The sequence below is a fragment of the Schistocerca cancellata genome, chromosome 1 (assembly GCF_023864275.1).
Source record: "Schistocerca cancellata isolate TAMUIC-IGC-003103 chromosome 1, iqSchCanc2.1, whole genome shotgun sequence".
Taxonomy (NCBI): Eukaryota; Metazoa; Arthropoda; class Insecta; order Orthoptera; family Acrididae; genus Schistocerca; species Schistocerca cancellata.
The window spans coordinates 139,780,704-139,796,758 of record NC_064626.1 but is presented as its reverse complement, the minus strand read 5'-3'; the positions used below and the strand labels follow the sequence as shown (position 1 = coordinate 139,796,758).

Sequence of the window (16,055 nt, the reverse complement as noted above, 5' to 3'; positions counted from 1 at the left end):
AATCAACAATGTAGGAAAGGACAGGCATAATTAAAAGACTCTTACCTAAAGTTTTAAGCTACTATTTTCATCAGTAGAAGAGAGGCAACACCATTCATACACACGAGCAAGCACACCTCATGCACACATGACCACCAACTCAAGTGCACCTGGCTGCAACTTAGTGTGTCTTCTTTACGGTAAATAGCAATCTGTCTTTTCCTACATTGTTGACATTCCTACCTGGAGTTTTCATTGTTTGAATTCAAGAAATCTCTATGGGAGCCCTTCTTTCAGAGTAATCACCTTCCCAATGTATTCTTTACAAACCTGTGACACCAGTGGGAGGTACAATACTGGGGTGAGCATTATTCACACACATTTAATGATACCTGGATAAAATACTCTACCACACAGGAATTTACACACCAATACATTGAAATACTGCTTGAAATCATTCACAATAGGATTCTCCACTCCTGTTACATTTACCAACTGAGTCATGGCAATAAGGCCATTCATGATTATCTAAAGTAATATTGAGAATAAAAGTCTTGTCAAGCCAGAAATCTGCATATATACAATGTAGAAAATGCATAACACAAATGCCGACTTTACTGCAATTTAGTTACCAGGAAACAAATTGCATTAAAGTCTGCATTTGTGTTATGTATTATCTACAACACCGAGAATAACTGTAGCATGATAGATAGCACAGTCTTTCTCACCATTGCAGTGGAAAGCAATGATGGAGTGGAGTGGCATAAGCTTTGTTCATTTGATCTAACCATATCTAAGTCTGTAACTACTGTCATCATTCGAAATAAAACTTTTGATCTATCAAAGTCACTTCATGTGCAGTAGTACATATTTCACTTAGCAACATAAAATAAAATACTAATTGAGCTTATTGCTCCACTGAGACATCATCAACACCAGTGACATGATCTGTGCTCATCCAGCTGTTGTCACAGTCTGTCGCAAACAATGGGTATCACTCCACTCAAACTGCGTCTTACTTTTTGGTTTCACTAGCAGTGTCTCCATATGCCAACGTTCTACAAGGTTTGAGAATCTACTTTTGCTCCTCCCAAAGACACTTCTTCTATACATGTTAGCACCCTCACTGATCATTTCTCCCCTTGACTTTTGGAACAGTGGCAAACACATATATCCTGCACTCCCATGAATTCTCCTTCTCCACTAGCTTCAAAATTGCTTATAAATCAAACCACAAGTCCAATTTATATGTGGATTGTATCAATTAATTGAAAACCTTCAATTGCATATTTTCCAACTTTGTACACAGTAATTCATTCTTTATCTTAACTTATATTATTATATATTGTTACATTCAGGAATACGTGTGGGCAGGAAAAAAGTATCAGTGCCATAATAATAATAATAATAATAATAATAAGAGAAAGTTGAGTTTAGTTACCCCTATCCCTTCAGTTATTGTTTCAGGACTTGGATTTAACATGGGTTAATGATAATACAGAAAAGAAATGCAGACTGTAATAAGGCTTTTACACCCCACTATAACTGGTCTCATGGTATATCGGACAATGGTATATTGGACTTTTACTGTATGTACATTTCCTAATCATACTGCTACCACTGGAGGTGATGTAAATCATCTAACACTTGACTGGGAGTTTAATAAAACATCCTACGCAATATTAAATGCCTTTTCTGAAAACTATGAGGCAGCCATTTCCCATTCTGTGGCAAGCATTACTTGTTGTCAACACTGGACTGCTTCACTCACTGACTGGAGTGAATGCCCATAGCTAACACCGTCATTGAGTCCATCAACACCACCATCATCAACACCTGAGTGACAAACTTTGCCTGCTCTAATCACGTCATAACAAATTGTGGCCACCAGGTGGCTGCACATTATGCACACACGTTACGTGACTTTGTGGTATGCAATTACACAAGACTACCAGTTACCACTCAGTGTCCTAAGGTCATAGTTGAGCAGCTCCATAGGACACTAAAGGCCTCTCTAACTTGCTGTGACAATGCCTGGACTGAAGCACTCACACTGGTACAGCTCAGCCTGTGAGTAACTCTGAACAATGAGACTGGTACTTCATCTGCCAACATTGTCTATGAACAAGTACCGCCACCACCACATAATGCCTATGCCCATCACTGACAGAATGTCTTAGCATCCAAATGTCTGGCCTCTGACTGCATGTACCGGCATGGCACAGCAATGGCAAAGTCTTCGTACAAGAAGATCTGCAGTGCTGTACTCATGTTATGTTCAGCACCAATGTGGTACAGCCACCACACTGGCCAACCAACTGGGGCCACACTATGCAGTCACCTGTGGCAAGAGAACAGTCCACATTGAGTACAACGGCAAGCCAACTAAAGGTTCAACTGACAGATTCTGGCCAGCTTACATCTTGACTGCTTCCAGAGCAGTTTATTTTTTTCACTGAGTGGAAGATGACCCATCAACATATGACATTTCCTCCAGCAGTGGTCAGGATAATGCTCTAGCAGAGCCTACACCCCTAGTTGCCAGTGACAAGTGGAAGCCACCAGTCACAAGGCACCTCAGCCTCATTCCACCTTGCCCATCCAGTTGGTGCAGTTGCCTGGACTGCTCCCACTGGAAGCACCCAGACAACCACCAGCCCCACACCCACTGACAGACTACATTACACAGGCTGTTCACCAGGTCCAATTCAAATGCCCATGCTCTCCTGCCATGAGACACAGACTGCATGCATCCTGCCTTGGTACAGGATTAGAATCTGGTATGCCAGTTGCCATCTTGAGACTCTGTTTTCTCAGTGGGTCACATCATCAATGGATCATCTCCAATCGAGCTCTAAAAATCACCTTCTGCATCAAGGACTATGAGTCTGTCATAGCTCCTGGCTCCTGGACCCATGTCTGCACCCATGTGGCTCTGCTGCATTGGGCATTGAGCCCAGATCAGCTTCTGCAGTGGTTTCCCTGATCTCTCTCTTGAACTTTGGACATAGCTCTCTGTGGTGCTGGGCTTGTTCTCCACTGTTGTGGAATATGCGTTTGAGTTGTGATGCCATTTATGTTGTTTTCTTGGACCTGTGACAGACCTGGTATCCCACAGGTCAAATGGAAAGACACTTGCTTTTATGTGGAACATAAGTCTGTCATTATCTCATAGTCATGCAATCAGGTAGTGCACTTCTAACACTAGGGAGTGTACAGCCTCCGGGACCAGTATTTGAGTTGTTCAACAAAGTGTGAATTATTAATTCTAACAGCATTCATCCCGGCCACACAATTTCAAGTGCATTGACATTTACAAACAGAACTCAGTTGTCAGCTGGCTGTGTAATAATTTATGATGAATAAATGTAAATTTTACAGACATTCTCCTTCTCAATTTCTGTCATGTTACTGTCACAATAGCCTCTTTCCGGAACATAGTATGACCAGTTCATCACATAACTGACCTGTAAGTGGGGATCTCAATCTTCTCTGCTTCAGCTGCTTAAGACAGTTAGGTCAAAAGCCCAGTCACGGTGGAAATTTATGGTGCCATATTGGCTCATCTCATCTCATCAACAAGGATACTGTATTTCAACTGAGCACAGCCTGGAACCCTGCATTGGCTGTTATGAAATCGTGACATGAAAATCAAGATTCTTCGATAACAGGCCCATCATAACATTGGTCTAGTACGGCTGTTGGTGAGTAACATCTGGCCGCACTGTTGGCAAACGCTGCATACAGCGCATGCGCTGGAGAGTGGCTCTGCGATTTTCGGCAGAGGGAGTTTGCATATAGCACCATCTAACTGCAAATCATTGTGCATGCATGATTTCTGTGTCTGCGCATTCTTCGCACGCATGTGCTAGAAATGGAGCATCGACGTGCAGATACCGTCAGTCATACCTAGCCACCAGCAAGGTTGAACCACCTGAAGATGTCGGACAGTTGCCCCAAGAAAATATTGTGGAATTTGCACAATGTGATCTGATGGCAAACCCGTGAAGTCTATTTACAACTATTATTTTCATAATATTGTTATATTATCGAAATATCTATCACAAAACCCAAAGAAAATTCCAGACAAGTGTTAAGGGTGGTAGTGCCACATGATTTGGTGTCCATACACTTATGAATGACACATGAACCAAAATTGAGGATAGCAAATCAAAAGCAGAAGTACTGATTCAATTTTCAAATGTTACTTTAAAAGTGAGGAAGAGCAAGGAGTTCTGCCCCAGTGTAATTCTGGCACTACTAAAAAGCTGAGCGGTATATATATTAGGATTTGATTTGAAAAATAGTTGAAATTGCTAAAACTGAACACAGCCTGATGGAGTCCCTGTCAGATTTCCTACAGAATTGGCAACTGAGTTAGCCTCTCTCTTAACCATAATGTATCATAGATCCCTTGAACAAGATGCTGTGCCCATTGGCTAGAAGAAAGTATAGGTCACACTTGCCTAGTACAAGAAAGGGAGGAAAAGTGATATACAAAACTACCATCTAGTATCAGTAACATTCAGATGTTGTAGAATCTATGAATTCTCAATTAAAACAAAATGAGATATCCTGAACAGAATGAACATTGTCATAACAATGAACATGGATTACAAAAACATCTCTGTACTGAAACCCAACTCTCAGTTTTCTCACATGACATCCTGAAAGCCATGGAGCAAAGCCTGTCCTATCCTCGTAAACATATTTACCTGTTCCATGTGTATGTATTTTTGAGCTTTTTACTTTCATTATATTTCAAAGACAAATCCTGGGGAGATGACCTGTGGGTGAATAAATAAATAAGGCAATCAAGTGAAGGCGTCATTTCTTGTCATTAGAAAAATGTTTGACTTAGTACCACACCAACACTTATTAATGAAAACAAAGGTATGCCCAATGAAGGGGAGAAGAGGTTGCCTGCCCCTCCCCCCCCCCCCCAACCTCTGCCCCCCCCCCCCCACACACACACAAAGAAAATTACATAAACCACACTTGGATCTACATCTTCATATTCATATACACTCTGCAAGCCACCATACAGAGCTCATATTCTGCCACTGATGTTTAGTGATGTGAACCGTGGCTCTTTAGTGCACTTGACCTTTTTCCATATTTCAGTCACTGAATGGCAGTTCCTATGCCCTTGCTCTGTGTGAGGAGTGCTCTCCCATGTTCACGCAGAGCTAGAAGCTTCTGTATGTACTGAATTCTTGCGAAGTTATACACCAAAATTAAAGTATGTTTCATTACAACACAATGAAGAATTCTCTTGTCATCACAAGAAAATTCTTCTATTAATATAAGCATCAGGAGAAATGGAATCTTTTTCAACTTATGACATAATACTGAAGGGTTATATGTGAAAGCTGCCTTGTTACATATTTTGTCACTTCATGAGAGCTGTTTTATTACTCAATATAACTATTGTCACTGCACGACGTTTTGATACTTGTGAGAACACACCCCCACTCAACAAAATTATGATACTCATGAAGAACACACAGCCCACTCCCCCTTTTCCACATTGGGTAAAATACATAATACTTTGTTTGTTACAGTACACTTAAAACTGAAGTCGTTGAAATGAGGAAAGACTTACCATGGATGACTCATAGCTGATTCCATACACAAGCCCACCTTCAGCAAAGAAAGCTGCTACAAAAACTCCCCAGAGCCCACCTCCAAGATGTACTGCCACAGTGTCTAATGGGTCGTCCACTGAAAATAGTGTCAGAAATAGTTTCACACTTTTAAATGGTTTCAGTTTGTCTAAATACTAATCACAGATTTCAGTTTCAATAATATCTATGTAATTGTCCAGAAGTAACTAACATTCTTAATCTCTTTGCTATATTAAAATCACTTAATTTTCTCCCACCTTGTAAAACCCATAAAATACTATAATTCTACCTACCTCTACAGTATATAACCAGATTATGGAGGGTCAGGTACACAACAGCAGCTACAATGCCTGATATGAAACTTGACCAGAAGGTCATTATGTCAGCTGCAGCACACACCGATACCTGCAAGATGAACAGAAAATAAAGACACTTATTTATACTATTTTCTTAGCAGGAATACAGCTAAAATGATTGCAAGATAAATAAAAGCACACATACACAGATTTTATTCACTTAATTAGTAATCATTTGTCCATCAATGCACAATGAAGGGTCACTGCAGTCACTAGACAACATTGTGATACACATGAGGAACACACAGGCCCCGCACTGTAAAATACATAAGCTTCTGTGTATTAAAGTACACTTAAGTACTTAAGCATACTTAAAACTGGAATAACTCAGGAAAAAATCAGAATATTATTTTTTTAAAGGAAATGGCCACAAACTAGACTTATAAAATTACTTACATTACTGGTACCCAACTACCCTGAATTTCTGGAGGAAGAAGAGGAAATGTAAAATAACATGTTGACAAGAAGGTCATTAAAGATGGAGCACCAGCACTAATTTCTTTGTTATTTATTAATCCGTCCACTGGAAAATGTACACACAGCATATTTTATGATATTGGACATCTTAAACATAAGCTTATACTTTATTTACAGCTGCACATTTTGCCTTGCAAATAGTGATTAAAGAAGTCTCTTACTTATTGGAAAGGACAGGAGAGGAACCAGCAGCAACCTAGAATGAGATTTTCACTCTTTAGCAGAGTGTGCTGTGATATGAAACTTCCTTGCAGATTAAAACTGTGTGCCAGACCAAGACTTAGGGCCTTTCCATTTTGTGGTTAAGAGCTCTACTGACTGAGCTATCCAAGTACAACTCATGACCCCTTCTCACATCCTTACTTTCGCCAGAACCTCATTTCTGACCTTCCAGACATCTCAGAAGCTCTCCTGTGGAACTCCAAGATTAGCACTACTGGAAGAAAGGATATGCAGAGACATGGCTCAGTCAGACATTTTCCAAAATGATGTTTTTACTCTGCAGTGGAGTGTTCACTGATAAGAAATTTTCTGGCAAGGTGGGAGATAAGATATGAGCAGATGTAAGGTTGTGCAGATGGGTCACAAGTCATGCTTTGGTAGCTCAGTCAGTCTCTGCCTCCATAGCTGAGTGGTCAGCATGGCAGAATGCCATGCAAGGGACCTTGGTTTGATTTCTAGCTGTGTCAGAGATTTTCTCCATTTGGGGACTAAGTGTCATGTTGACTTTATCATCATATCATCCTCATCGACATCATCGACACACAAGTCACCAAAGTGACGTCAACTAAAAACACTTGCACCAGGTGATTGGTTTACCCATTGGGAGGCCCTGACCAGAAGCACATTTATATTTATCTCAGTTAGTAGAGCACTTTCCCATACAAGGCAAAGATCCTGCATCTTGGTCGAGCACACAGTTTCATATCAATGCATACTCAGCTGAAGAGCGAAAACTACATTCTCAAAACAACCCCCAGGCTGCGGTTAAGCCACATCTCTGCTTATCCTTTCTTCCAGGAGTGCTAGTCTTACAAGTTTTGCAGGGGAACTTCTGTGAAGTTTGTAAGACGGTAGATGAGGTACCTGCAGAAGTATGGCTGTGAGGACAAGTTATAAGCCACAATAGGGCAGCTCAGTCAGTAGAGCACTTGCCTACAAAAGACAAAGGTTCCGAGTTCAAGTCTTAGTCCGGCACACAGTTCTAGCCTTTAAACAGTTACTGTCAAGTAGTGCCATAGTTGTGGAATATCTACCAACTCATATAGATGGGCCAATGGGAATCTCCTCAGAATGAGCAGCTCTGGTCAGCTGTGCACTCTTTGTATTGTTTAGATGTCACAAAAAAGTGGTGTATTGGGGCACAGGACAAAGCTGTGACATATACAGAGTGATGCCGAGATATGAAGGCAGAATTGAAAAAGGATTCAGTAGTGGATACAACATACCAAGGCATCCAGTGGGTTTCAGACATCTATGATGTGTTGACACATTTTTAGGTATTGACCATTGTGTCACTGAGATACTGCACCATGCCATTTCATTCAGTAGAGCAGCAGACCTATGGGAACTGTGCATGTGTGATCGTCAATGGTGTGGAAGCTGTAATTATGAGGTATTGCTTGAGAGTCCAAGCAGCTGGGTTGTCTCAAACAAGTTTCTGCAGTTGGTAGCCTGTGTGTGGTTTCACGATGTGGCTTAAGTAACTGGTATAGGCCGGCCGCTGGGGCCGAGCGATTCTAGGCGCTACAGTCTGGAACCGCATTGCTGCTACAGTCGCAGATTCGAATCCTGCCTCGGGCGTGGATGTGTGTCACATCCTTAGATTAGTTAGGTTTAAGCAGTTCTAAGTCTAGGGGACTGATGACCTCAGATGTTAAGTCCCATAGTGCTTAGAGCCATGTCAACCATTTTTGAAACTGGTATAGGTAGGCATGTTCACACACAGAGATATGTAAACAGGCAGAATACAGTGCTGCAGTTGTCAGTGCCTATATAAGAGAAGACGAGTGTCTGGCGCAGTTGTTAGATCAGTTACTGCTGTTACAGTGGCAAGTTACCAAAATTTAAGCGAGTTTGAATGTGGTGTTATAGTCAGCACACGAGCAATGGGACACAGCATCTATGAGGTATTGATGAAGTGGGGATTTTCCCCTACGACCATTTCATGAGTGTAATGTGAATATAAGGAATCTGGTAAAACATCAAATCTCCAACATCGCTGTGGCCGGAAAAATATTCTGCAAGAATGGTACCAACGACTGAAGAGAATCATTCAACATGACAACAGAAGTGCACCCCTTCCATACAGTGTCTAGATTTTAATGCTGGTCCATCAACAAGTGTCAACAAAACATCATTTATATGGGCTTTCAGTGCCGAAGGCCCACTCATGACCCCTTGATGACTGCACAACACAAAGCTTTACGTCTCACTAAGGTCTATCAACACTGACTGTGGACTGTTGATGACTGGAAACATGTCGCCTGGTCGGACGAGTCTTGTTTCAAATTGTATCTAGACAATGGACGTGTACGAGTATAAAGACAACCTCATGAATCCATTGACCCTGCATGTCAGTAGGGGACTGTTCAAGCTGATGGGGCTCTGTTATAGTGTGGCGCATGTGCAGTTGGGGTGATATGGGACCTCTGATACGTTTAGATACGAATCTGACAAGGTGACACATATGTAAGCATCCTGTCTGGTCACCTGCATGCATTCATGTCCGTTACACATTCCGATGGACTTCGGCAATTCCAGCAGGACAATGAGACACCCCACACGTCCAGGAATGCTAGAGAGTGGCTACAGGAAAATTCTTCTGAGTTTAAACACTTCCGCTGGCCACCAAATCCCTCAGACATGAACATTACTAAGCATATCTGGGATACCTTGCGACATGCTGTTCAGAAGAGATCTCCACTCCCTCATACTCTCACGAATTTATGAACAGTCCTGTGGGATTCATGGTGTCAGTTCCCTCCAGCACTACTTAAGACATTAGTCAAGACCCTGCCACATTGCGTTGTGGTACTTCTGCGTGCTCGCGGGGACCCAACACGATATTCAGCACGTGTACCAGTTTCCTTAGCTCTTTAGTGCGTGTGTGTGTGTGTGTGTGTGTGTGTGTGTGTGTGTGTGTGTGTGTGTGTGTGTGTGTGTGTGTATTCATTCTTGAATGAGATTTTCACTCTGCAGCGGAGTGTGCACTGATATCAAACTTCCTGACAGATTAAAATGGTGTCCCAGACCGAGACTCAACAGATTAAAACTGTGTGCAGGATCGAGACTCGAACTCGGGACCTTTGCCTTCCGCAGGCAAGTGCTCTACCAACTGAGCTACCCAAGCACGACTCTTGCCCCCTTAGTTTTGGTTGTGTTGAAGTCTATAACCTTAGAGTTTTTGCTGCAATATTATTTAGGCTGTGATTTGTGCCTTACATTTGGTTGTGATTTTTTATGATTGTGCTTATTGTCTTATCTGGATTTTGTGTCCGAGTGCTTGAATATGACAGTTCTGGGACTGTCATACCTTCCCATCTAACAATACTACCCTCTCCTGAAAATGGTGCCTTCGGAATTAAGGGGGCTGGAGGAGTGTGGGGGTGGGGTGGGGGTGGGGGTGGGGGGGAAAGCCTGAGGGAAGTCTGTACTTACTGCAGCTGTGATGTGGGGATGTCCCTTGTCTGGCAGTGTGGCAATCGCAATGCATGAGTCTCGATAGATTTTCCAGTAACATAGTCGCAAATTTCAGCAGCGGTTAGAGGTGCTTGAGGTGACCCAGTGCGAACCCTCTCAGTTTCCTGAACATAATGAGACCATATTAGCTGAGTGTTCAACATGATGCCGATGTAGTGCAAAGAATGACTGTAGGCTGGTCGAGACTTTCCTCCTGTGTTGTCTACATACAAGGTGAACTGGACGCAGTCAGTGACAAAGTCAATGGTGAAAAGAATGTAGAAGGTCAGCCCCATGATTAATCCTTGTGGCACTCCAGCATTCTGAGAAGACCACCTGTTGGGTACACAAATAGAATATTGTTCTTTGAATTTATATCCAAAGGAGACTGATGCATGTAACACATGGATCCCCCGTTAAAATGTTTGAAGAAGAGACCATCATGCCACATGCTGTCAAAACCACAAGAGATGCTGATGAAAACAATCTTTCCACTGCGTCCACCACCTCCTCCACTAGTGACTGAAGCTGACAGATCATGTGAGGTCCGCACCAAAATCCAATCTGCTCCTTGAGAATGTTCCATTTACTTGTATCACAGTGTACTTGGTGCACAGCAAACGACCTTGTTGAGTTCTCTTTCAGCGTCAACCATTCATGGAAAATCCTGTGGGAGTAGTCATTTGTAGTCAAGAAACATCTAGTTGAGAACCCTTCCATGCAGATATAAGGATTCGATCTTCCCAGACACCATCACTGGAGAAACACACTATGGCTCGTTCACAAATTTGAATATGGGCATAAATAGGGCTTTAGCACCTACAGTACTACAGTACCTCACAGAAGAAGTCCGTACGAGGATCTTGCAGTATCTACATATACATATATACTCCGCTAGCCACCAAGCGGTGTGTGGCGGAGAGCACAATTCGTGTCAAAGTCATATCCACCCCCCCCCCTCCCCCTCTGTTCCACTCTCGGATCACACGAGGGAAAAAAGACTGTCTGAATGCCTCAATACGAGCTCTTATTTCCCTTATCTTTGAATGGTGATCATTGCGCGATTTGAAAGTTGGTGGTAGTAACATATGCTCTACATCCTCGGCAAAGATCGTATTTCGGAATTTAGTGAACAGCCCCTTCCGTTTGGCGCGTCGTCTATCTGCAAGTGTATCCCACCACAAACTTTCTATGAGATCTGTAACGCTCTCGCGATGGGTAAACATAACAGTCACGAATCTTGCTGCTCTTCTTTGGACCTTCTCAACCTCTTGAATGAGACCCAACTGGTAAGGGTCCCATACAGACGAATAATACTCTAAAACTGGACGAACTAACGTATTGTAAGCAATTTCCTTTGTTGAAGGACTGCATCGCTTCAGGATTCTACGCATAAACCGCAATCTAGATGTGATGATGATGATGTTTGGTTTGTGGGGCGCTCAACGGCGTGGTTATCAGCGCCCGTACAATTCCCAATCTTCGCTCAGTCCAATTTCGCCACTTTCCTGGATGATGATGAAATGATGAGGACAACACAAACACCCAATCATCTCGAGGCAGGTGAAAATCCCTGACCCCGCCGGGAATCGAACCCGGGACCCCGTGCTCGGGAAGCGAGAACGCTACCGCGAGACCCGCAATCTAGAGTTCGCCTTACCCGTTACTTGTGTAATATGATCATTCCATTTGAGATCATTTCGAATAGTCACACCCAGATACTTGACGTATGTTACCGCTTCCAAAGACTGGGCATTTATTTTGTACTCGTACATTAATGGGGATTTTCGCCTTGTTATACGCACTAGGTTACACTTACTAATATGGGGAGATAATTTCCAGTCATTACACCACGCATTTATTTTCTGCAAATCCTCATTGATTTGTTCACAACTTTCGTGTGATACTACTTTCCTGTAGACTACAGCATCATCGACAAACAGTCTAATGCCGCTGTCAATACCATCAACCAGATCGTTTATGTAAATTGTAAAAAACCAGCGGATCTATTACGCTGCCCTTGGGCACACCTAAAGTTACGCTTGTTTCTGTTGAAGTCACCCCATTCAGGACGACATACTGCTCTCTGTCTGTTAGAAAACTTTCTATCCAGCCGCGTATGTCATCGGATAGACTGTAAGCGCGCTCTTTTTGGAGCAGGCGACACTGCGGAACTGAGTCAAATGCCTTTCGAAAGTCGAGAAATATGGCATCAACCTAGGAGCCTGTATCTAGAGCCCGTTGTATATCATGCACAGAGGGCCAGCTGTGTCTCGCATGGCCGCTGTTTCCTAAAACCGTGCTGGTTTCTGAAGATGAGCTTCTCAGAGTCTAGAAAAGTCATTATGTCTTAACACAAAATATGTTCCATGATTCTATAACAAATCGATGTCAGTGAAATTGGCCGGTAATTATGTGCATCCTTCCCTACCCTTTTTATAAATTGCTATGACGTAGGCTTTCTTCCTGTCACGTATGGTTGGCAGCCAAGCTGCGAGCACACGTGACTCCACAGTTTGGAGCATTTGGCAAAGATAGAAAGGCCACTCGTCGAAATATGGAGTACGAATTGGATTTGTCACCTTGCCTAGAAACCCAAGGATACTACTAGATTTGTTTGGAAGGCAAGCTGGTTGGAAGCCAAGCTGCGAGCACCCGTGACTCCACAGTATAGAGCATTTGACAAAAATAGAAAGGCCATTCGTCGAAACAAGGGGTACGAATTGGATTTGTCACCTTGCCTAGAAACCCAAGGATACTACTAGATTTGTTTGGAGCAGCTGAGGGAGATGGAGAGCCAGTCATCGAACTGGATTCGTCACCTTGGCTCAAATGGTTCAAATGGCTCTGAGCACTATGGGACTTAACATCTGAGGTCATCAGTCCCCTAGAACTTAGAACTACTTAAACCTAACTAACCTAAGGACATCACACACATCCACACCCGAGGCAGGATTCGAACCTGCGACTGTAGCAGTCACGCGGTTCCGGACTGAAGTGCCTAGAACCGCTCGGCCATTGGAACCGGCTCGTCACCTTGCCTAGAAACCCAAGGATACTACTAGATTTGTTTGGAAGCCAAGATGGTTGGAAGCCAAGCTAAGAGCACACGTGACTCCACAGTTTGGAGAATTTGACAAAGACAGAAAGGCCACTCGTCGAAAAATGGAGTGCGAATTGGATCTGTCACCTTGCCTAGAAACCCAAGGATAGTACTAGATTTGTTTGGAGCATCTGAGGGAGATGGAGAGCCAGTCATCGAACTGGACTCGTCACCTTGCGTAGAAACCCAAGGATCTACTAGATTTGTTTGGAAGCCAAGCTAGTTGGAAGCCAAGCTGCGAGCACACATGACTCCATTGTTTGGAGCATTTGACAAAGATAGAAAGGCCACTCGTCGAAATATGGAGTATGAATTGGATTTGTCATCTTGCCTAGAAACCCAAGGATAGTACTAGATTTGTTTGGAGCATCTGAGGGAGATGGAGAACCAGTCATCGAACTGGATTCGTCACCTTGCCTAGGAACCCGATTAGACCCCCTACATTTTCTAGGCGACACGGGAGCGCCAGCACACGCAGGGACTCACCATGCCGGCGAAGGAGGCGTTGAGCGTGTTGGCGAAGCCGAAGGCCGCTGGCGCCCCCGCGAGGCCCACTCTGGCGACGGCGAGCGCCGTCAGGGAGCCGCCGGCGCCGCCCATCACCGTGTTGACCATGACCCGCGCCACCAGCTGGCTGTCGCCGGGCCCAGACATGTGGCCCAGAGAGCCGCCGTTGAACGCCAGGAAGCCGGCGATCAGCGTCATCCCTCCCAAGCCCACCAGCTGCCGGCAGAACGGGTGGGAAGCACTCCCTCAGCGACAGGATCTGTACCTAGTGACGCTACACAGTGAGATATACAGTGCTGGACATGATCGCACAGTCACGGAATCCAAGAACTGTGAAGCCTAGTAAAGTAGTGCTAATGAGTGAGCGCCACTACGGAAATACGGATCTTCACCAACCGCTGATTACACTACTGGCCATTAAAATTGCTACACCACGAAGATGACGCGCTACAGACGCGAAATCTAGCTGACATGAAGAAGATGCTGAGATACGCAAATGATTAGATTTTCAGAGCATTCACACAAGGTTGGCGCCAGTGGCGACACCTACAACGTGCTGACATGAGGAAAGTTTCCAACCGATTTCTCATACACAAATAGCAGTTGACCGGCGTTGCCTGGTGAAATGTTGTTGTTGATAAAGGTCGGATTGTAACCTATCGCGATTGTGATTTATCGTATCGCGACATTGCTGCTCGCGTTGGTCGAGATCCGATGACTGTTAGCAGAATATGGAATCGTTGGGTTCAGGAGGGTAATACGGAACGCTGTGCTGGATCCCAACGGCCTCGTATCACTAGCAGTCGAGATGACAGGCATATTATCCGCATGGCTGTAAAGGATAGTGCAGCCACGTCTCGATCCCTGAGTCAACAGATGGGGACGTTTGCAAGACAACAACCATCTGCACGAACTCTCTCTGGCTCTGAGCACTATGGGACTTAACATCTATGATCATCAGTCCCCTAGAACTTAGAACTACTTAAACCTAACTAACCTAAGGACAGCACACAATACCCAGCCATCACGAGGCAGAGAAAATCCCTGACCCCGCCGGGAATCAAACCCGGGAACCCGGGCGTGGGAAGCGAGAACGCTACCACACGACCACGAGATGCGGGCACGAACAGTTCGACGACGTTTGCAGCAGCATGGACTATCAGCTCGGAGGCAATGGCTGCAGTTACCCTTGACGCTGCATCTACATCTACATCTACATCCATACTCCGCAAGCCACCTGACGGTGTGTGGCGGAGGGTACCTTCAGTACCTCTATCGGTTCTCCCTTCTATTCCAGTCTCGTATTGTTCGTGGAAAGAAGGATTGTCGGTATGCCTCTGTGTGGGATCTAATCTCTCTGATTTTATTCTCATGGTCTCTTCGCGAGATATACGTAGGAGGGAGCAATATACTGCTTGACTCTTCGGTGAAGGTATGTTCTCGAAACTTTGACAAAAGCCCGTACCTAGCTACTGAGCGTCTCTCCTGCAGAGTCTTCCACTGGAGTTTATCTATCATCTCCGTAACGCTTTCGCGATTACTAAATGATCCTGTAACGAAGCGCGCTGCTCTCCGTTGGATCTTCTCTATATCTTCTATCAACCCTATCTGGTACGGATCCCACACTGCTGAGCAGTATTCAAGCAGTGGGCGAACAAGCGTACTGTAACCTACTTCCTTTGTTTTCGGATTGCATTTCCTTAGGATTCTTCCAATGAATCTCAGTCTTGCATCTGCTTTACCGACGATCAACATTATATGATCATTCCATTTTAAATCACTCCTAATGCGTACTCCCAGATAATTTATGGAATTAACTGCTTCCAGTTGCTGACCTGCTATTTTGTAGCTAACTGATAATGGATCTATCTTTCTGTGTATTCGCATCACATTACACTTGTCTACATTGAGATTCAATTGCCATTCCCTGCACCATGCGTCAATTCGCTGCAGATCCTCCTGCATTTCAGTACAATTTTCCATTGTTACAACCTCTCGATACACCACAGCATCATCTGCAAAAAGCCTCAGTGAACTTCCGATGTCATCCACCAGGTCATTTATGTATATTGTGAATAGCAACGGTCCTATGACACTCCCCTGCGGCACACCTGAAATCACTCTTACTTCGGAAGACTTCTCTCCATTGAGAATGACATGCTGCGTCCTGTTATCTAGGAACTCCTCAATCCAATCACACAATTGATCTGATAGTCCATATGCTCTTACTTTGTTCATTAAACGACTGTGGGGAACTGTATCGAACGCCTTGCGGAAGTCAAGAAACACGGCATCTACCTGTGAACCCGTGTCTATGGCCCTCTG

At 44.0% G+C, this 16,055-nt stretch overlaps 1 protein-coding gene across 1 annotated transcript in view; it reads right to left on the bottom strand.

The window, feature by feature from the left end:
* Nucleotides 1–16,055, bottom strand: part of LOC126166925 (putative ammonium transporter 1) — a 334,629-nt gene that overhangs the window by 58,163 nt on the left and 260,411 nt on the right. Inside the window, exons 6-8 of the mRNA XM_049920442.1 lie at nt 13,710–13,946; nt 5,900–6,011; nt 5,585–5,703 (exon numbers count right to left, since the gene is read on the bottom strand). Of these exons, the coding sequence (XP_049776399.1) occupies nt 5,585–5,703; nt 5,900–6,011; nt 13,710–13,946 (468 nt within the window). The remainder of the gene's footprint in view (nt 1–5,584; nt 5,704–5,899; nt 6,012–13,709; nt 13,947–16,055) is intronic.